The 22,408-nt window shown below is 44.1% G+C and overlaps 1 protein-coding gene across 1 annotated transcript; it reads left to right on the forward strand.

Moving 5' to 3' along the window:
• Nucleotides 1-3,313: 3,313 nt before the first annotated feature.
• Nucleotides 3,314-22,318, forward strand: LOC143360204 (uncharacterized). Its single transcript, XM_076798848.1, has 10 exons — nt 3,314-3,641; nt 6,246-6,838; nt 9,972-10,395; nt 18,552-18,727; nt 18,810-19,962; nt 20,042-20,163; nt 20,507-20,791; nt 20,863-21,400; nt 21,476-21,729; nt 21,824-22,318. The coding sequence occupies exons 2-10, from the start codon at nt 6,284-6,286 to the stop codon at nt 21,968-21,970; spliced, it is 3,654 nt and encodes a 1,217-aa protein (XP_076654963.1). The 5' UTR covers nt 3,314-3,641; nt 6,246-6,283; the 3' UTR covers nt 21,971-22,318.
• The last annotated feature ends 90 nt before the right edge of the window (nt 22,319-22,408 follow it).

Raw genomic sequence — 22,408 nt, forward strand, 5'->3', positions numbered from 1 at the left:
AGTTAACTAAAAATTCATTTCCGAAAATATGTTATAAAATGAATGAGATTCATGAGAATTTTCCTAGATTGAAATTTCTCGAGAAATACTGGAATTTCTCGAGAAATCAGAAATAATCGATTATCGAATTTCTCGAGAAATCTCTCGAGAAAGAATTCTCGAGAAGGAACACTACGCGTGATAGCAACGAATAGACGAGCGAGCAGGTCAAAGTGCCGCTGTACAGACTGGTTGCATCGATAATCCTGCGCAGCCAGCGTCGCGTTTTCCAGCATCGAGTTTGCGCGTTTCTAAGCTGTCGGGAGACTGCCTCAAGTTCCCCATACGAATACCGGTACCGTCTTGTGACGATTTCTCCCGATCGAACGCAAACCGGTCTCCACAGCGGACAGACATTCCTTAAATTCATCTCGGATCGTTTACGCGGAACCGGAAGTGCCGGTGGAAGACTCTTCCGTTTCCGGCGGGCGGTGAAACCACCAGGAATCCTCCTCGGCTTTCCCGATGGAACATGTCCTCGAACGATATTCGCTACAAAGAAACGCGGATCGCTAGAACGCTCGATCGTGTTCGGATCTTCTCGATCGATCGGTCCGCTCTCCTCGACGGCCCACAGTGGGCAATTTGGACAAAATCGGATTCAAAATCAAGGAACTTTCGATAGGAATGAGGTAGAGCGATGAAATTTTTTTTAAATGAATGCTGCAACTTTGTAGAATATGGGAAAAATAGAGAGACTGTGGTACGAACGTTTTTTAACCTCGAGAAAATTCGTTAAACGCGCACAAATTCAAGAAAATTTTAGTTTTTCCAATACCACGCGCGGAAAATTTTTTTTTTTAACATGCTGTACATCATTTCCCATAGATTTTTTCACGCTGATTTCAAATCTGGTCTCAAAATTTGTCTGCGAGCTCAGGATTTGGCAAAAAATAGATTTTTGTGACAAAAACTAATGAAGTCATTTTTTCGTTGAAATGATTGGATGGTAATAATCTCCCTATTTTTCCCATATTCTACAAAGTTTCAGCTTTAATTTAAAAAAAATTTCATCGCTCTACCTCATTCCTATCGAAAGTTCCTTGATTTTGAATCCGATTTTGTCCAAATTGCCCACTGTGCGGCCCACAGTGGTTCAGATTGGAAAATCGTGTGACATTTTTGTATAACATTTAAACCGTATGTGATATTAGCGTGAAACTTGAACCACATAATGTTGAATTGCTAACCTACGGATAGGTTACAGAAGAATTGTATCACAATTGTTGTTGTTGTTATTATTATTATTATTATTATTATTACACTTTTTATTTTAAATATTTATTAATTCTAAAGCTTCTGCTTCTAATAGCCTGACTTTCTTCGGTATGATTTTGTTCTAATGCTAGATATATGTATATGGATCAGATGTTAAAAGCAGTCGATTTAATATGTCTTCGTTTGTGCATAATCTTGAATTTTTTCGCATGTTTCTACATCTTATGCGTTTCAAATCTTTATGACGCGTTTCTTGGGCCTCTTCTGAAAGTTGCCCTATTGGCAACAACGCATTTTTTGTAATTTCCGCCCCATGTACTAGTAAATGAGTCGACGCTGGCATGTAATACCATCCATAATTTTATCTTGTGCATATTTTTGAAATTTTACGATGTCCGCTGTCTAGGGCGATGAAATAATCTATAATAAAAAATGGATATATATATAACATCGACCTCAATGAATTGTAAAACTTTTCGCCATATTTTTATAAGAAACAAAACTTAAAACAAAACTGAACAAAACAACTTTTTAATACGCAGAAAATATTTCGAATGCTCGCTATGAATGCTCGGACGGTTCTGATGCATTTATTAAACAAAGACAAATGAAAAAAATTTGAAAAAAATTTGAAAAAAAAACAAAAAAACTCCTCTCCTTGCAGAGTTTCATCAATTGATGCGATACCGCGTCCAACATTAATAGCTTTAAACATTCATAATTTGTGCAGTGGGACAAAGGGGGAATTAACTTTTTCATGATTATGTAGAGGAAGGTGTGCCGAGAATATTCCAATTTGTTAAAACCCGGGATTCTTTGGTACTTCAAAGATAATCCCTGTCAATTGCAAGAGATTTGAAAAATTTGTTACATTTCATTGAGTATTACTTTTTCAGTAAATTTTATACGGTAATTATTAATATATGGAGCGGTTCCCTATCATGAAAGAACGCTCTTTACTGTAAAGAAAAGAGAACACAAAAATCTTGAATAGGAGCATCAGAACTTCTGAAAGAAAAAATGCACGGAAAAATCAATGCAATGCAATGCAATGGAATGCAATGTCGGAAAAATCCGACTTTAAGTCGTCATTGCCACTAAAAGACTATATCAAATTGTATAAATATCTTCTATTTCGAGACTGATAGACATTTAAGAAATAGTATGTAAGTATTAAATATTGATATGCGATAGTCGATTTTTTAAGGATATGTCACACGATTTTCTAATCTGAACCACTGTGGCGCCGGCTGATATCGTTGAACAGTCTCGAAGATGTACAAAGGGTGTTCGATGCGTGGCAGTTTGCCAGCTGACCTATAACCCCTTCTGCGACCGAGCACCGGCATATCCACCGTGGTCAGGAGAACCAGTGTCCTCCGGCATAGATCGCGGGCTGCAAGCAAATTCGTCGCGATCAACGTCGCTGCGTTACTCGATTACGTTAGTGAAAATAGAAATAGAATAATTCTCGTCCGTAAACTCCCCTTCCAGCAAATCACGAGCGAGCCAAGTTCCAATTGAATTCCGCGCGCAAAAGAAGAAAATCATAGTGCATGGTGTCAAAGAGGAAGGTGGCGACGACGCGCGTCGTTCTCGTGGATTGAACTTTGACATTAACCGAACCGGAACGCGTTAATAAAACGCGTGTGCGTCGTCGCGCCGTGAAATGCGACCGAGGACATCGACGCTGTTCCACGACCGCTGGAGTCGAGACTGTGGCCAGCGGATGGGGGCAGCCTCGATCACCGCTACGCCATAGATCTGGCGATCGATCCCCGTAGAGACCTAAGACCATATAAACCTATAGACGCGACACGGATAATTCTCCTTGAAGCAAAGATACAGCAATGCGTCACAGGTTCCAAAGATTGTATAAGCTACATACATAGTACATAGAGTACAGTGCAGTACATAGTAACAGTGTACATAGTGCACGAAAAGAACATGTCAAAGAATGAAATACTTGAAATAATCAATACATAAAGTATGTTCGAGATAAATATGTTGTACGAATGTAAGATGTGTGTATGTTTATTCCATGTGAAGGCTGTCGTGTCTGCCTTTCGTGGAATTATCTTGGGAATTCGCATGACGTTCGTGACGTCGCATGTTCCCGTTATCTTTGCTTCACCGGATTCTCGGATTTCCTATACACCCGCTATACTCGTGCCGTGTGTATGGGTTTGTATGGTCTAAGGGTAGAGGCAGCAGCCCGAGGCCGCGGCGTCAACGTAAACACGCCACTGTCGCGTCGATTCGCGTCGGCGACGATACCCGTCTAGAAATCGACCTTCGACGTTCTGCTTCTTCAGGTAGAAGAAAGGGAAAGCCTCCGCGGACAAGCTCTCGAGCTCTCGTGCCGGCTGGATCACCTAGCAAAGGTAAGAAGAAGCGCCGGCGTCTTCGAAACTCCCGACACCGTTGCGACTTTCTTCGGCGAGTGAACAGGCTCCCGAACAGGTTAACCTGCGAAAAACGAACCGAGATTAGGGTCTTCCGCGACTTGGAATTTTACGGTTCTCGTTGTGGAGTAACACGTTCGTTTACGTTGCTCGTTATACGCTGTGTTAGAATTTCTCTGTCTCCTTCGTGAAGTATTCAAACAATTTAGCAGAATTGTGTCACATCCTGGATATTACGCTGTGTGTTATCACCGGAAGGGGGCCGGCAGACATTTGGCCTTGACTGTCACGCTATGTTATCCTGTGCCTTTTTTCTAGACATTTTACGTCTTAAATAAGTAGGTAATCAATTAAAAATGCATACCACCGTGTTTGTACATGTCTGTGCTACGTCTGTATAGAGCCTTTTTGCGATACGAACACTAAATCGCTTGAAATTAAGAGAATCTTTCAGCGGCAGCCATCTTGTGACGTCATACTTGCTTCAGAATTCGAATTTTCTGCCGAATATTACAAATTACTCCACGATGAGGTAGAAATTCGCAATTTCGGCTCTATACAGACGTTGATTGGACTTTTAGCAAACACAATTGACCACTTCTAAACTGCTCATTGCAATATTGAAGCGGCAGTTTGTATAGATTTTGACCCTTGCATACGTATATGGATTTCAAACCATGCCGGCCCCCCTTAAGGGCCAGGAATAGTCACGTGACTTTTTCAGAGTCAGCAGGTCGGTAACTGCTGTATAATTTCCATTCATATAAAAAATATTCTAAACATTCCAAAAATATTCTCATATAAAAGTTGTGGTACATAAAACCATTTTCGCCTATTTTTGTCGGCAATGTGGTCACTCTACCTTATCGCCAATCTCGAAGGAGAACTTTTCCGGACGGAAAAAGGTTTTTGACCTTGGGAATCGCACTTTTCCGAGGATAGTTAAAATTAACGTTGTACACTTTGCTTTACGACAGTACACGGAATAATTCTCGGCAGACTGCGCGATTGTCTTCTATTAAATTGTTTTAATATTTTGTGAAGGAGCTGCGTGGAATTTAACAAAACATTTCAGCCCTTAACGCTCGAGGCGTCACTAAAAATTGCTATATCATTATTCAAAATATTTGTTACATTATGAAAATTCTTTTAAATTTAATAGATTGCTATTTATAAATTGTATGAGTTAGATCCGCATAAAAAGCAACGAAAATACATTTTATTTCGGAAGAAAATTTTGGCTTCCGAGATAAAATAGTTGAGCAAATGGTTAAGACAGACAAACCTGTTTTTGTGCGGTAGATAGAGACCGCATAAAAGAAACCGCACAAAAAGATATTCAGAAACTTCCTAAATAGCTATAACAAATAATTTTTTACAACATATTAAAGAAATTTTTTTTATGTGGCGGAGAGGGGCCGCATAAAGAAAGTCTCACTTAGAAAATATGCCAAAGATTCACGAAATAGCGAGAAAGTGCTTTCCAAACAAAATAAGTAATTAAATCACACTTGGAAACATTAAAAAAGAATTTAATTTCTCATTTTAAACATGGAGAAATTTTCAAAATGCACATAATTCACCACTCGTCGTAGTCCGAAACGCGCATCTTCTTGTGATGAGAACATTACAAGGGTATTCATATACCACACAAAAGTAAAACGCACAAAACAAATCGCACAAAAAAAAATCGCATAGAAAAGGACCGCACAAAAACGGGTTGACTGTACTAGGTTTACGGGGAGCGCGTCAAAATGACTGGTTCTAATATTTTTAATTTCCAATTATTAAGATTCTAAAGATACATCCACGAGGAATTACTACACAAAATCTTTGGGCACACGTTGTTAACCAGTTAACTGCGGAGTTTAATTTTAAGGATCCCTCACGGAAGTGGAATTAACCCTTAGCACTGGAATGGCGACTGTAAAGCGCCACGAAAGATTGCTATATCATTATTCAAAATATTTTTCACATTATCAAATTTGTTTGTACTTAATAAATTACTAAACACTTCAGTATTGTACGAGTAAATTACACCATTTTCATATGTACAACACGAAAACAAAAAGAAGGGAAATATTCTAGGTCGGAAGAAATGTTTCGTTTTGGAGTTCAAATAGCTTCACAAATAGCAATGACGAGTATACACGTCGAACGCGGGCCAAATGCCGCTACTATAACTTTTACGGAAAGAAGTAAAGCAAAATGAGAAAGAATTACATTTTCATTCGATAAGAAATTAACGAAATTCATTAACGTCAACCGCACCGCAACAGAGTGTATACACGTCGAACGCAGTTAACTGGTTAAAAAAGAAAATGGCTAAAAATGTGGGCAGCAGATTCTCATTATTTTTAGAAAGCAATATAAAACAGTCAGTCTCAGTGCTCCGTAAACCTAGCGTTAACAGTGCCAACAGTGTAAAGAGCGAAAGAAATGCTGGTAGCGAACGTGTGTCGAGCACATGAGTGGGGGGTGGGGGGTGGGGGTGGAGAGGAGGAGGAAGGTCAGTTTCGGGATAAAATATGCGACTGGAGTTTCGAAAAGGAGAAAACATGATTTTTTGGTTTTGGTCCGTAGGCGACGCGCACCGTGCGGCGGCCGTGTATCGACCGTGAATGGAGTCGAGGGTGGCGGACGAGGACGAAGGCGAGGGCGAGGGCGAGGGCGACGGTGAGGGCAACGTGGAGGATGAGGCAGAAGTGGAAGAGGACGAGGGCGGGGGCGCAGCCGCTGTTCAGCCGCGGCAAACCAGGCCAACGCTGCGCGACATTGCCCGGCTCTGTGTCAACACGATCAGAGCGTTCTATGTCGGGGACCTGGTCGTCGGAGTTGCGCCATCCAAGCCGAAGTCCACCGTCCTTCAAGGGACAGAGGTCCCGGTCGCTCGAGCCATGGGCAACCTGCAGAGCGAGGCCAAGAAGAAGAGCAGGAAGGGCAGGACCGGCGAGGGAACGGCCAGCGTTCGTGGCTCCGTCGACGGGCTCGGCGACACCACCGACACGGGGGACGACGGCGAGACCGGGGACACGGAGGACACACCGGCCAGGAAATCACCAGCCCCGGCCAAACTCGAGGAGAGGCTGGACAGGCTAGAGAAGTTCGACAAGCCTAGGCCAACCTACCATGGCAAGCGTCAGGCTCCCAAGCCTCCCGGATCCGCCGTGAGAAAGGTCAGGACTGCCTGCCGAGGGGATGGCGCGATTCGCTGCTCGATTCTTTAGGGCTACGTCCAAGTTCGAATTTACGCCCCCTTTTCTCATTATTTAACCCTTCGCGGTCGTATTCAGTTTACACACAGGTGTCGTGTTGGTCGGAATTAATTTTCGTTGAACGAACGGTAATACATGATATGCAAGATTATGAAGGAGAAACAACATTTATTGAATTCTTTTTTGAACTTCAGATATACGTAACACGATAACATGTTTTAATTTTATGTTATGTGAAAATATTATTTTATATTTTTCTGGTCAACTTAACACTAGGTTTACGGAGCATTAAAAATGAGTATTTTGCATTACTTTATAAAAATAAGAAGAATATGTCTATCCAAGTTTTCAGCCATTTTTTAAATAATATATACCCAAGGAAATAAGTTTGTTGAGTAATTCCACGTAGATGGATCTTCACAATCTCAATAATCGTAAATTAAAAATATTAGAACCCGTCATTTTGACGGGTCCCGTAGACCTAGTGTTAATATAATATAAGATCAATATGGTTCTTTGCTGTGGTGGCTGAGAGCAAACGACTAGAACGGTAAGAAAGCTTTGGTGGCTGAGAGTAGACATACGACCGCAAAGGGTTAATTAACCTATTACCCTCGATTCACCCTTCGTGGTGATCTCTGTCGCACATGGCTACGGTTTCGTCGAAAACTGCTCCGGCAGAAACCCCGGCCATTTTATTTGGAGCAATTTGTCGTGCGCCGTTGTAGTTTCCTGTATTCGAGAGGGTCTTGAGTGAAACACCAGTGAAAATGGATGAAAACCACGGGAGGATATTCCTTGGTACTATCTCCGAGGGGCGTATGGGGGTTAATAGGTCGCCAGAGGGGGTAAAGATTAAAGGCGACGACCTACAGTGATTGGGACGAACGCAATAATTTATAGTCAGATAGAATCGAGCGACGCTTTCGTCAATTGCATTTTTAGCGAGGTCTTGAACGGATGTGCTATACTAAACGCGTCACCTCTAACACTAATCCTACCACGGTCAAAACAACCGGTTTTCTATTTCACAATTATTGACTTCTTTATTTAACACCAGAACCACCGAGTAATAAATACGACTGATGATATATTGCTTTGTGATAATGACAAGACTACATCTCGTGTGCTCCAATAAAGAAGTTCATTCAAGAATTTCTGATGAAAACATTTTTATAATGTCAGCAATTGTGGAAGAAAAAATTAGGAACCAGTCATTTTGACTGATTCGGTAGTTCTAGTGTTAAGCAAATATTATAATGAAAATCGTACAAACTTCTCCATTCTATAAGACGTTCTACTCTTTGTGATATGTTCTTGGTAGGATTAGTGTTAACACTAGATTGCCGGATGAAAAAGAAGGTATCTGATTAGTAGACTGTGGATCTTTATCAGTCTTTATCAACAGACTGGAGTGAAATAGAAATTTATTTTCTTTCTTAATATGTTTAATAGGTTGAAAATAATGTAACAGTATTTTAAAATCTTTCTAATGTTTTTACTGTTTTAAAATACGCCTACCCATTTTTGTCATAAATGCATAAAATCCGCAGCCCACTGATCAGTTAGTGATTCTGACAGATTGGTGGTGTTGCATGATAATGAGGGTGATCAGTAGATCATGCAGTTATGACAAAAATGGGTAAGCACAATTTAAAGCAGTGGGCATATTAAAAAGATTTAAGAGCACCAGCGTCTTGGTTTTAGCTTAATGAAGTAATTAAAGGAAGAAGTGGTTCTTGCAATCAATGCAAATGTTTTTTATTTCGCATAAAGATCCACAGTCTAGTGATCAGACATCTACCTTCATAATTCTATTAAAAACTGACATATATTAAAAAAAAAAAATGATTTAAGCTTTTCTATACAGGGTGACCCACGTAACACTTTTCACGATTTTTCAAGTACTTGCGATAATCTGACAAACAAATATTTTCAACAAAAGTTGATCAGTTTTCGATTGGCTATACATTGCAATAAAAAACAGTTCGAGACAAATTTTTTTTAGTATTGTCAAGATCACCTTCACTTTTTTAAATGGCACTTTGTATCTTTGACGTAACAGTATTATAGCCCGTATCAAGACGAATTCAACGACCTATTATACCACGACCTTCGGATGACCTTGAAGGAAAAGAAACGAAAATTTCAACAAGAAATGATAGTCTGCTTGAATGGGTGAATGGGACACAGTGAAATTCTTCCTCCTTGTTAACGTTTATGACCTTGAATGACTATATCGTTGAAATTGTCTCGAGAAGGGCTACAATCTTAGTAGTTCAAAAATATGTGTTTCCATTAAAAAAAACAGACGATGACCTTCACATCTCCTTGACGCCTCCACCTATCAAAAAACTAGTAACATCGGATACCCCCTCGACACCAAATAATTTTGGCCTGATGCGTTTCTTCCTATCACCAATAGCAACCAAATTATTCAGGTGGCCGGTTTTAAGTGACTCACCCTGTATATAGCAATAAAATCGCAAATGAGTCAAATTGACTCGCTCCGGCAATCTATTGTCAAAGAAATTGTTCCTAGAGGCGGCCCTACAATTTCCCAGTCCGTGAAAAACCGCTTTAGTCTCGTTTACGTACAGTAAGGAGCAAAACGTGCGATTTTAAGACGAAAATCGTGAAAAAACCTCAATTTTCCCACTTCTAAGCGTTTATAACTCGTAAACGAATTAACCAATATCGGTGAAATTTTCAGCACGGATATAATTTATTCGAGCGAATCAAACACATTCTCTAAATTTTCGATACAGGCTCAGATAAAAAAGCTGAAAAAACCAACTTTTATTATTTCTTTTGCGATTCCGACCTATTCAATTTTTTTACACCTCGTCTAATAAACTAACCCTTCTAACTTCTCAATGACATTCAAGTCGTCTGATCTAATTGTAAAAAAGTTATGTTGCTTCAAATAGTGTGGACTCAGTTTTGCTCCTTACTGTACGTTTGAAAACGTGACGTATCTCTTCCGGATCTCGTGCGTGTCGTATCTCTTCCTACAACTCTCTCTTCGAACAATTCGAAACGCGCGTGGAATGAAATATTTTTAACGAATTTTGGACTCTACCGTCCCGAACAGATTCCCGATTCGGAGGCGCAGGAGAAATCGGTTGACACTCGAAGGGAGCAAACCGACGGGGAGGATGGCCACCGACGATCCTCGGAGAAGATCGAAGCGACGGAGTTCGGTTCACCGAACACTCTACTGGTGCCGGTGACCTGTCCCGGTCAGAGGCAGGGGCCGATGGTTCTGGTGACCGATTCCTGGCGGTTGGCTAACAAGGGCGTGGTCGTGACGGAGATCTCGGCTCCGCCGAGCCAGGAGTCGTCCAGTGACAGCGTGTTCACCGATCCCGAAGAGCAGGAGATCAAGAGGGATCTGACCGATGTGGCTACGTCGCCCACGATCGAGGAAGAGACGTTTCCGTTCCCGCAGGACCAGAAGACCGAACCGAGCCCGGAGAAACAGAAGATCGAACCTGTCCCGCTTCCTCCGCAAGCCGGTGAGTCCTTTCAATTATCGTTGTCATGATCGTATTGGCTGTCTACCCCCTCTAATTGCCTCCACAGCATAATACAAAGGAAGCTTCTTCTATGAATTAGCATCCTTTTCATTGAACCAATTAAGGTCGATGCACATCTCACCGGCCGGCCGACCGGCCGTTTTTTCCCCGTTTATAAGCATTTTGGGGTCCGGGACAGCTATTAGAGAGGGTTCGAGAGGCTCGGAACAAAGGCACAGCGTGTCCTCTGCTACCAGAACCCCAGGGGTTCGCTGCCCAATGCTAGAGCCGGCCGGCTAGCCGGCAAGCATTCTCGACGAGAATGTTCGCAGGCTAGCCGGCCGGCTCGTAGCGTGGCAGTACGAAGACAGAATGAACATGCTGTATTTATTTAAAAAACTATCAACCAGAACTTTTCTGAGTTCCTCGTGGTAATAGATCTTGTTAAGGAATTTGAACGTTGTAACAAACGAAATAACAATTTATTACCACGCTAACGAAAAAGAAAGAATATCATCTGACAATCTGTGCGGTGAAACAATTCGTCATTATTTATTTCAAAAGCTGTTAACTAGAACGTTTCAGAGTCCCTCGTGGTAATAGATGGGGGATACTTTGTTAAGGAATTTGAGCGTTATTAGGAAAAAGCTACCAGAATAATTAATAATACGGTACTCCCTTTCGGAGCTATAGGTTCGAGCTACCATTTGTTGGGTTTGAGGGGAACATCTGTCGTATTTTAAATAGGCAGGTAATTTTTCTTGTGAATCAAAAACACATGTTGAATGTGAAAAATTATTAGATCTCGAGATATTTTCAAAAAATGTCATACATTTTCTTGTATTTAGTGAAATACAGCTACACTTTTTCAAAATCTTAGTTTTCGTACTCGAGTTACGATACGTGACTGAATAATGAAATGCTCACTCGTACAAATCGGTTTCTGTTATGATAACAATGTCGAAAGGGTGTTTACCTTCACAACATAGTTATGAAGTGTTTGAGTATCTTCTTCAATAAAGACATTTTTTGAAAATATCTCGAGATCTAATAATTTTTTTGCCATGGTACCCCAATCATTTTTTACGTAGAATGAAAGGAAGAATCTATTCTATTTAAAGAAATGATGCAATTGTTAATTGCACATGCACTGCAGCATCTAAAAAAAATTTAAAGGCCTACAGATGTAGTGCTCTTCGAACCATTTATCTTTCTCCTTTATCATTTTTTCGTAAATGCAATAATAACGGAGTTATGACTTGAAACAATTGCGTGGACCACCCTGTATAAGGATGTGCGATGCTGTTTCACTAAGTGCCAGGAACGTTTCCTATTTCCATGGTGTTGTAAAGGAGAGGTACGGATAGATTACCTAAAGAGCTGTGGAGCCCCTAAAAACATTTTTTTTGTGCCACGCACAGCACGGAACTGTCAACGCGCTCTCGAAAGGCCATCTGGAAAGGGTCGAGAGGCCAGAGAAGAAATTCGGTTCCAAAGTCTGACACGGTTGCCGCTAGTAAACGCTAGGGCCAAAACCAGGGTTATAATTTTGAGCCGGCCGGCCGGGCCGGTGAGATGTGCATCGACCTTTATTCGTCGGGGACGCTTCCCTTGTTAGAGTGGGATGAGACGTCTATTGTGACCTCCGACGTTCCTCGAGCGTCCAAACAATCGAACTTTACGACAAATGAGTCGTCCGGTGCCGCCGACGTCGATTTACACGATAGTACAGTGATTTCTCTATATATGTCGCCAAGGCCTTGGAGATAAACGTCGCGGAATGATCCCCACTACCGTTTATACCCCGCGAGGGGCCACGAAGCACGAGAGGTCTCGGACGCCAACGAGACAAAACACGGATCTGTCTCCTGGACGATACATGACGCCGGAAAGGCACGTGTTGATGACATATATCGAGAATTCGCTGTAATTGCTCTCCGGAAGAAGGCGTTGCTCTGGAATTCGCCGTCGCGGTGCGAAAGTAAACGAGCGACGATAAACGCGCGATTAAACGGGCCGCCGATAAGAGGACTGATAAGAGGAGGCGTGACCCACCACGTGTCGCAGTCGTGAATCTTTCGCCGCGATCGCGATCCCTCCGGGTTTTCGAGAAAGCTGCACGCGACTCTCCGTCGCTGGACCGCTCGCTCGGATTCGACGCGACGTGACGTCAGAGACAATCGGGTTATCGATCTTCGACAAGGCGATGATCCATCGTCCGAGCGCGACAGTGTCACCGGTCGACGATTCGCAATTATCTCTGGCTCGTCGGAGGTTAGAGCGTCGAGGTGCTCGCCGATTCCGGGACCCGGCGAATCCGTGTAGTAGTAATACGTAGCGTTTCGTTGTCGAGCTGCAATAATTTTAATAATAATTGTCCGGTCGAAATGAGTGCGAGCGATTGCCAGTCGAGTTCCACGGGGTCCCGCGGTCCAGGGACACGGAGTCTGGATGATTTTGCAGCAGGTAGGCCGAGGGAGGACGGTTCAGAGGACCGGACTGTGATCCGTGTTCGTACTGAAAAATAATATTTCGGTGGAAGATGAACATTGAGTAGGAATTTTAGCGGGCGAAACAGTTTATCTACCCCGGAAACCGGGGAGAAAATCCTGTTAATCCTGTTAACAGGATTTTCGGTAATTGTGCTTTGTCGAAAGGAAGCTTAGAAACTATGTGTAATAATCCTAAATAAAATTATTACATTCCGATACTGGGGGTTACAATTGAAATTTCTATAGCTGTTAAAAAATCCTTAGCCACGGATTTTCAACAATTAGAAGATGATCGCTAATGTGTTAAAGGCCTGAAAGGTTAAGGGCCCGGTCTTCGTAGATTCGCGATAAGGTAGAGTGACCACTTTACCGACAAAAATAGGCGGAAAATGGTGTTACGTGTCTCAACTTTTCGTCCCGATATGAGAATATTTTGTCGGTGGAAAAGGGCTCGTTCGAAAGAGGAAGGTTCAATCTAGCGCTCGCTGGTCATGAGCTGGCGAGATCATGCAGATATTTGGTAATAAAAGCGTTAGAAGTAGGCCAAAAATTGACGATGCGCTTGCCGTTGGATGAGTTTTGTGGATGAAGAAAATATCTCCAGCTACAAATTCAGCTATATTTTGTCTCGATTCTCTGCGAAATAAATCCAAAAACTTGAAGCACGTTTCTGCCGTCAGAATTCATAATATCGATAAAACAAGACGGATCTTAAGGGGGCCGGCAGGCATTTGGCCTTGACTGTCACGCCAATTCTCGAACGGTCCTCGAACGGTCAGTAGGGAAAACTCATTGTGGAATGGTTAAAATTTTTTTTGTGGAACTACGTCGCGTCTACGAGATATCGGTAAAAAAGAATATATGCAATGCCGACTTGAGTAGTAGCAGAAGAGAGAAACGAAAATTGAGAGAGAAAGCTTGCGACTAGACATGGTTGCCACATATCATCGTTCGCCTCACTGTTGCCATGTCGTCAAACCCGTAAATGTACAAGCGTTTCGTGAAACTGATTCCTGCCTCATGAGCCCAATTCAGCCGACCAACACATGCTAACACATACATTGCCACGGGCGCGTAGATATACGCAGGACTTGTTGTCACATTACCTCTGCAGTTTTTCGCTAATATCTCTGAAATGAAACTCGAATGGCGGTTAGTGTATGCAAAAGCTAAGGAAATCATTTGATTTATATTAAATTGAATCAGTTTATTCTTAACATTATAATAATTTTATACATATTACCAGGACTTCTTGAAAATGAGCCGGAATTTACTTCCTGTCAGAAAGAAAATTATATTCAAATCTCATTTAAATGAAATTTAAAGCAACTCTTTTTATGCCACGAAGCGCATAAATGTAATAATATATTTATATTATTATATATATGTGTATATATATGTCTCATATTACGATATTATAAATTGTATATATATATAAATGTATATATCTTCTATGTCATGCCGTATTTGTTCTAGACTTCAAAAATTGGTGTGGCGCGACGGTAGCGTGCCAAGCTTTCACCCCGACGACCAGGGTTCAAATCCTGCCTACTAACGCATTTTTTTAAAATTTTATTATGTTTTATCATTATGTATTTATATTTTCAATCGATTAACACGCATAAAATTGCATTCTGAATTATAAATAGCATGTATTTATTTACAAACAACAAGATTATTTACTATTATTATATATTATTATTTATATAATAATTATATATTAAATTTTATAAATTTCCTGTGATTTTCCGGATTTCGAACAAGTTACTATTACGTTTGTGTGATGTGACATAAGTTCATCTACCTTTTCTTGAACAAATGCGGTCTTTTCTCCCTTATATGATATTATCCTTTCGAACGTTGACTGATACTGACATCCTGTCTGATCCGTAATTAGAATTGCGAGGTGATATTTTTTACTACTTTCCGATAATTTTCGGCGGCCTGCTATATTTTATTCCGCGCTTCTTCATTATGGACTTCAAGCTTCATGCATCAGTCATTTGTGTACCGAGGTCATTCCACGCGAAATCGGGCACATTTTCGAGTACTACTGTGGGATTTTGTTCAAATTTGAATATGTTGTAGTCTTTGGCGACCTATGAACAAATGTCAAAGGATTTCTCGATATCTTAAAAATTGTTGATTTTAAATAGACGTGTTAAAAAAAGGATCACCCTTCCTTCATTACATTATAAAGTCAGAAAAGTAAAACCATAAAAGTATCTACTACAAATGTTTCCCCTTCGTAATGACCCCTTTAGAAGGATGGAGAATTGAACATTGGCTTCACAATGAGCTGGAAAAGGACGCGGAGTGTCCCCGTTTCAGGTAGGTGAGTGGTGCGCTCCGCAATACCTGCAGACTTCGTTTACGACTAGACATGTGCGGGCCGCCCGGTATTCGGGTTCGGGTCGGGTCGCAGAAAGTCGGGCGGTCTCGATTCGGGCTACCCGAGAGTTTCGGGCTGCCTGCTCGACTTCGTCGGGCGGGTTCGGAATGAATCGGACAAGTTCGAGCGAGCGAGTTATCGCGATACCTGAGATTCAACTCTGCGTTCTTATGAAATACATAATGGCAATAATGATACTTCTTTCATAGCTTAATTAACGTAATTTTTAATATACTTGGTTTTTTTCATAATTACCGTAGGTATAATTGGCAAACATATGCATAATCTTTATTTGTATGAAAAATTTAAGAGACAATATTTCTGGCATTCTGACGAATTTGTTCCTCCGAATGAACTTGCATATGTATCGATAATGTCGTTAAAATATCCTTACGAAATTACATACAACTAGAACGTATGAGAATATGGTAAATTATGACAATTTTTTACATTTTGTGCTGTTTTCTCTTAAATTTTTCACGTGTAACGTGCATTATTTCGAAATCATATATCATTGTTACCATTATGTATTTCATAAGAACGCAGAGTTGAATCTCAGGTATCGCGATAACTCGCTCGCCCGAACTTGTCCGATTCATTCCGAACCCGCCCGACGAAGTCGAGCAGGCTTCCCGAAACTCTCGGGTAGCCCGAAACGCTCGGGCCGCCCGATGTGTCATGAAGTATCGCGCGCCCGACTTTCTGCGACCCGACCCGACGATTCGGGCGCCCGACAATCGGGCGGCCCGCACATCCCTATTTACGACTAAATGACCCTTTTTTTACCTCGAGAACTATGGGTCATCCCTGTTGTAGTAATGTTTCGGCTTTTATTCAAATTTTAATATATGTAGTGTTTAGTGACCGAATCTCAAAGTATTTTTCGATCTCTTATAAATTGTTGATTTTACAGACATTTCAAAAAACGTGTCGCCCTTTTTCCATTAAATTCTAAGACTAGAACTCCCAAATCGACGATATGACCTTCCAATAACGAATAAAATTTTTTTTATCTTTTATTCGTTATTTGAAATTTTTATTTAAACATATATATTGCAGACAGTACCTTGCAGACTGCAAAGCCGACAACATAAAATTCTGGTTTTGAAGTATATTTTATGAAACCCTAATTGTCAAGTAAATAATCACCACGTTCTCGTGGTTTTCATTGAGAAATGACACCTTTCTTGTAGAACATATTCAAGTCACATACAAACTCACATCTATACATAATCAATCAGAATTCTCCATTCTTCTGAAGGGTTCATTTTGAAGGGGAAATTTCAGGGAATGTGACCACATTTTTTCCAACATGTGAATCACTGGCTCATCATCGAAAAAAAAACGTAAAAAAAATTTGTTTACACTTTCCTACACTATAAAGTTACTTGTCATGGTCGAAAACATTATTTTACAACAGCCGTATCCTTTCTAAATTAAACAAAAAGGAGTGTAGCTGAAGTGGAGAAACAGTTCCGGTGATAATAATTCGCAAGCGAAGCCCGTTCATCGACAATGTACGCAGAAATTGCAAACTTCGCCTGTAATTTCTAAAAATAGTCCTCAAGCTGCAAAAAAGAAATTATTGCTAAACCTCTTCTACTGTCACATGGACAACAACATATTTCATTCTAGTTAGTTACTGGAATATAACGGATATTTCGAAACAAGCCTGACGTTACGAGACGCGTAGCGACACGTACAAGGGTCAGAAACCTTTCCAAATTGCCGCTTCAATGTTGCAACGAGCAGTTCATAAATGATCAATTGTCTTTGCCAAACGTTCAATACATGTCTGTACAGAGCCCAAATTTCGAATTTCCACCTCATCGGGGAGTAATTAACAATATTCGGCAGCATGCCGCCGATCGCGAGGCGTACGAAACAAGCCTGACGTTACGAGCCGCGTGGCGGCAAGTGCAAGGGTCAGAAACCTTTTCATATTATCGCTTCAATATTGCAATGAGCAGTTTATAAATGGTCGATTGTGATTCCCAAAGGTTCAATACATGTCTGTACAGAGCCCAAATTTCGAATTTCTACCTCATCGGGGAGTAATTAACAATATTCGGCAGCATGCCGCCGGTCGCGAGGCGTACGAAACAAGCCTGACGTTACGAGCCGCGTAGCGGCAAGTGCAAGGGTCAGAAACCTTTTCAAACTATCGCTTCAATATAGCAACGAGCAGTTTATAAATGGTCAATTGTGATTCCCAAAGGTTCAATACATGTCTGTACAGAGCCCAAATTTCGAATTTCCACCTCATCGGGGAGTAATTAACAATATTCGGCAGCATGATGCCGGTCGCGAGGCGTACGAAACAAGCCTGACGTTACGAGCCGCGTAGCGGCAAGTGCAAGGGTCAGAAACCTTTTCAAACTATCGCTTCAATATAGCAATGAGCAGTTTATAAATGGTCAATTGTGATTCCCAAAGGTTCAATACATGTCTGTACAGAGCCCAAATTTCGAATTTCCACCTCATCGGGGAGTAATTAACAATATTCGGCAGCATACATATCGTACATACGTAAACCTGTACTATCGATCTGCATTATCGACCGTATTCTATCGCAACGTACAGTGTTTGCCGCAGAGAGACCGTGGCGCTAGTAACCTGAACCGCAAAATTGTGCCTTTTTTTCTAGTCATTTTACGTCTTAAATAAGTAAGTAATCAATTAAAAATGCATACCACCGTGTTTGTACATGTCTTCGCTATGTCTGTATAGAGCCCTTTTTTCGATACGAACACTAAATCTCGCGAAATTAAGAGAATCTCTCAGCGGCAGCCATCTTGTGACGTCATACTTGCTTCAGAATTCGAATTTTCTGCCGAATATTGTTAATTACTCTGAGATGAGGTAGAAATTCGAAATTTGGGCTCTATACAGACATAAATTGGACTTTTAGGAAACACAAGTGACCACTTTTAAACTGCTCATTGCAATATTGAAGCGATAGTTTGAAAAGGTTTTGACCCATGCATAAGCATATGGATTTCAAACCCTGCCGGCCCCCTTAAGTCTGTGTTTGAAGGCTGTCAATGAAAATTATACAGCAGTTACCGACCTGCGGACTCTGAAAAAGTCACGTGACTATCCCGGGCCCTTGGGTGTAGCTTCGGAGTGACTGTGCGTTGCTGTCGGGAAAATAATTCGCCGGTCGTTGAATATTACATAGGTTCGGTTAGGTGGTTCCGGTGTGCAAAGAGAGTGGTCGCGGAGTAGAGAAAGGGTTGGAGGACGGTCTGAAAGAGGGTTCCACCTTTCAGAGAGGCGGATCGTGGAGACGCTGATATCCGTGTTGCCGGAGCAGCTCAAGTCTAGACTGACGGAGGAGGAGATCGAGCAGTTCGCGACCAGGCTGTGCTCCAGACTGCACGCGGACGGGCTTCTCGGGTCGATCACCTTCGAGAAGGAAGAAGCACCCAGCAAAGGAACCACCACTGTAAGTTTTAAAAAATCCTTGATTAACGTTTCTTAACAACGGTGGACGGAAGCGAGCAAGATCTACCGGGGACGATTTTCAGGAGGACATCGAATCGAGCGACCGCAGCGACTCGGAGAAGGAGAACTTGAGACGCGAGATCGAGCGGCTCCGGGAGCTAACCAGAAACGCCGACGGGACAACGGTGCAGGGCCAGTCCACGCAGACGTCACCTCTGACCGTGCTCCCGGAGCAACGGGCCGGAGACAGGTCGAGAAGCGTCGAAGATCCTGCGTCGGAGAGGTCCAGCGTTCAAGAGTCGATCCCCGAAGAACCCGCGATTGGTAATGGCTTGGACAATTTGGCGAAAGGTGCGAAGAACGAAGCGGCGGCAAGGATCACTCGCGCGTCGCCGATGTCGGCTTCGCCGCTGCCACCTTCCCCTCCCGCCCATTCCAGCGTAGCTCCTCCTCCGCCTCCCCCACCACCGCCGCCACCGTCGCCCTTTTTGGATCGTCCTGTCAGCGTACCTGCACCTCATCCCGCTGTCCCCACGTTTTCCATACCGCCCCCGCCACCGTTGCCACCGTGTCCTTTGGCGGCACAGTCGATTCCGTCGCAGAGCATGTCCTCGTTAACCGGGATTCCTCCGCCTCCTCCTCCACCCCCTCCTTTACCGCCGCCCTTGCAACCTATGAGCAGGGAAACACCAGTTTCCCCACCTATTCCTCCGCCTCCACCCCCGCCACCGTCCCCCGCTCCCACGATCAGCCTTATCTCTTCCGTCCCGCCTCCTCCTCCACCTCCTCCGACCCCTATGAATGGCTCCATACCTCCTCCGCCACCTCCTCCTTTACCATCCCTAGCCGCGTCTCTTGTAGGTGGATTCAGTGACTCCTCGATTCCTCCTCCACCGCCTCCCCCGCCACCACCTCCAGCCCCGTCGTTGCCCGGCATGGGAGCAGGAATCCCACCACCTCCACCGCCCCCTTGCACGCCACTCATCGGAGGAATACCCCCACCGCCACCTCCGCCACCCATGGGAGGCATTCTCGGAGGACCTCCACCGCCACCACCACCACCACCTGGCGGTGGAATGCTCGGAGGACCACCGCCTCCTCCACCTCCACCAGGCATGGGACCACCCGGAGGACCGCCCAGACCGCCCCCTCCTCCGGGAGCCTTCTCATCGGCCCAAGGACCCTGCCCTCTACCCGCACCCCCGGTGGGCGGGTGGAACCCGGCGGCAAGAGCGTGTGAGTATCAGGACGCAGGGTGTCTCGTGACGCGTGAAAGGGAGATATCGCGATGATCAGTGCGCTCTTACTCGTTTAGGCATGAGAAAAGAACCCATGTGCCCAGAGGTGCCCATGAAGCCCCTGTACTGGACGCGGATACTGGTTCCGGTTGCACCGACAGAACGTGGTTCCGTCGAAGCTTCGGATGCCCCCGCTCAAGTGAGTCTCTCGAGTTCTTTTGGAACATGGTGGGCGTAGTCTGCTGGCCCTCGGTGCGAAGCCACGCCCCCTAGCGATCGTAATTCGAGGGCGAGGGATCCGGTTAGTCACACGCCCCTCCTAGACTGTGTTTCTTAAGTAGGGGCGTGGCTTGTGTCACTGAGGGAGGAGTCGGTCACGCCCAGAGTCCAGCTGAGGGGCGTGGTCTAATCATCGAAAGCTTCGGAACGCGGAAAGATTTTTCTTTTGCATGAGATCCTAGCTTGTAATAGCGAGTTCTTTCTTGCAATCATGGGAGGAGCCTGCAGAACCAGAGGAAGGATTCATGCTATATTCTCCGTAGATACCCCTGTGGGCGGAGCTAGAGGAAGAGAAAAACCTGGACATGAAAGAGTTCGCCGGTCTGTTTTCGCGTCAGGTGACCGAGCGAAAGCCTGTGAGAAAGGCGGACGATTCCACGAAGCCTTCTAAGGTGCAGCCAGCGAAGATCCTCGACTCGAAGCGCTCGAAAACCGTGGGCATCCTGGAGAAGAGCTTGCACGTGGACTTTTACGAGGTGGAGAACGCGGTCTACAACTTGGACACGAATGTGGTCAGTCTGGAGGCGTTGCAACAGATATACGAGATCGTAAGTACCGTTTCGAGTCGCAGGACTCGCTTCGAGAGTGCGAACGCGGTTCGAACGGCGTTCTGTTCCAGAGACCGACCGCGAAGGAATTGGAGGACATAAAAGCCTTCGAGGAAACGAATCCCGACGTACCACTGGACCAGCCAGAGGTGTTCTTGAAGAAGCTGTCCAGTATAAACTGCTTCTCGGAGAGGATAGCCTGCCTGATGTTCCAGAGCGAGTTCGACGACGCGATCTCCTCGGTGTCCAACAAGCTGACAAACTTGAGGACAACCTGCGACTTCCTGTGCAACTCGGAATCGCTGAAAAAGGTGATCGCGTTGATCCTGACGCTGGGGAACTACATGAACGGCGGGAACAGGACTCGGGGACAGGCGGACGGTTTCGGCCTCGAGATCCTGGGCAAGCTGAGAGACGTCAAGTCGAACGTGCCCGGTATAACTTTACTTCATTATGTGGTGAGAGCGAGGCTGGCTCAGGAGACCGACTACAACTTCGAGTCGCCTTTGCCGCTGCCTGTCCCCGAGCCCGCGGACATCGAGGCTGCCTCGAACATCAACTTCGACTACATAACGAACGAGCTGGAGAGGTTGCGCAAGGAATTGCAAGGTAAGAGACCTCTCGGTCATCGAGGGGTTCCTCTACGCGGCGAGTCTGCACCGCTTTCCTCTGTCTTGTCTACAGCTTGTATCAAGAAGTGCGACATCGTGGTGGAGTCTGACCCGGAGACCTCGGGCCCGTTCAAGTCGAAGATGGACAGTTTCGTGCGCGAGGCTACCACGGAGCTGGCGAACGAGCAGGAGGCGTTTCAGGATGCGAGGAGCAAGTTCAAGGCGGTGATGAGGTTCTACCAGTACACGCCGAGAGGATCCAGTCTGGACCAGGCCGATCCGAGCGCGTTCTTCGTCCTCTGGCTGGGGTTCTGTCAGGACTTCAAGGTACTAGCGGTCAAGGTTCGCGCGCGTCCGAATGGCGCAGTAAGTCCTAGCGTTGCCTGAGATCTTCTACTGGTAATTCGGTGATCGCGCGCAGGACATCTGGAAGAAGGAGCAACAACGAATCATGAAGGAGCGAATGGAGGAGATACGGAAGAAGTACGCGAGCAAGAACACAGTGGCCAAGACCAACAAGAGCGCGACGGGCCTGAAGGCGCGGCTCCTCAAGCTCCAGCGGAAGTAACGGCTCGCGAGTCCGTCGTACGCTTCTTTCACGGTACAAGGCCATCCATCCGAAGAAGAATCATCCGCCTAATCGTGTCTTCGAGCGAGGACAGTCTGGCTGTCCCAACGCGACAGCGCTCGCGGATCCATCGATCGCCCCATGGATCCACGCGTTACAAGGCACTAAACTCCGGACGAACACGCACACCACGACACTCTATCGCGTAGGAATACCGTTCGTACGTAAGAATTTGTTATTGTAAATAGATTCGTTAAGTTTGCACAGGATTATTTGCAAATACGATGTTTTTTGCGATATTACGAGTTGTCGACTGTTCAAGAAAATAAACGATACGTTTTTTACACGATCAATGGCGCTTCGAATTCGCCTGGTCCTACTCCCGCATCCTCTTCTTCTGGGGACAAAGGAAAACGGTGGGGGGGGGGGGGGGGGGGT

The sequence above is a fragment of the Halictus rubicundus genome, chromosome 13, assembly GCF_050948215.1.
Source record: "Halictus rubicundus isolate RS-2024b chromosome 13, iyHalRubi1_principal, whole genome shotgun sequence".
Classification (NCBI taxonomy): domain Eukaryota; kingdom Metazoa; phylum Arthropoda; class Insecta; order Hymenoptera; family Halictidae; genus Halictus; species Halictus rubicundus.

Coding starts and splice junctions, on each gene's coding strand:
- LOC143360204 (XM_076798848.1), top strand. CDS start 6,284: ATGGAGTCGAGGGTGGCGGACGAGGACGAAGGCGAGGGCGAGGGCGAG. Junction 19,963..20,041: donor GAACCCGGCGGCAAGAGCGT/GTGAGTATCAGG, acceptor TTACTCGTTTAG/GCATGAGAAAAGAACCCATG. Junction 21,401..21,475: donor GTTGCGCAAGGAATTGCAAG/GTAAGAGACCTC, acceptor TCTTGTCTACAG/CTTGTATCAAGAAGTGCGAC.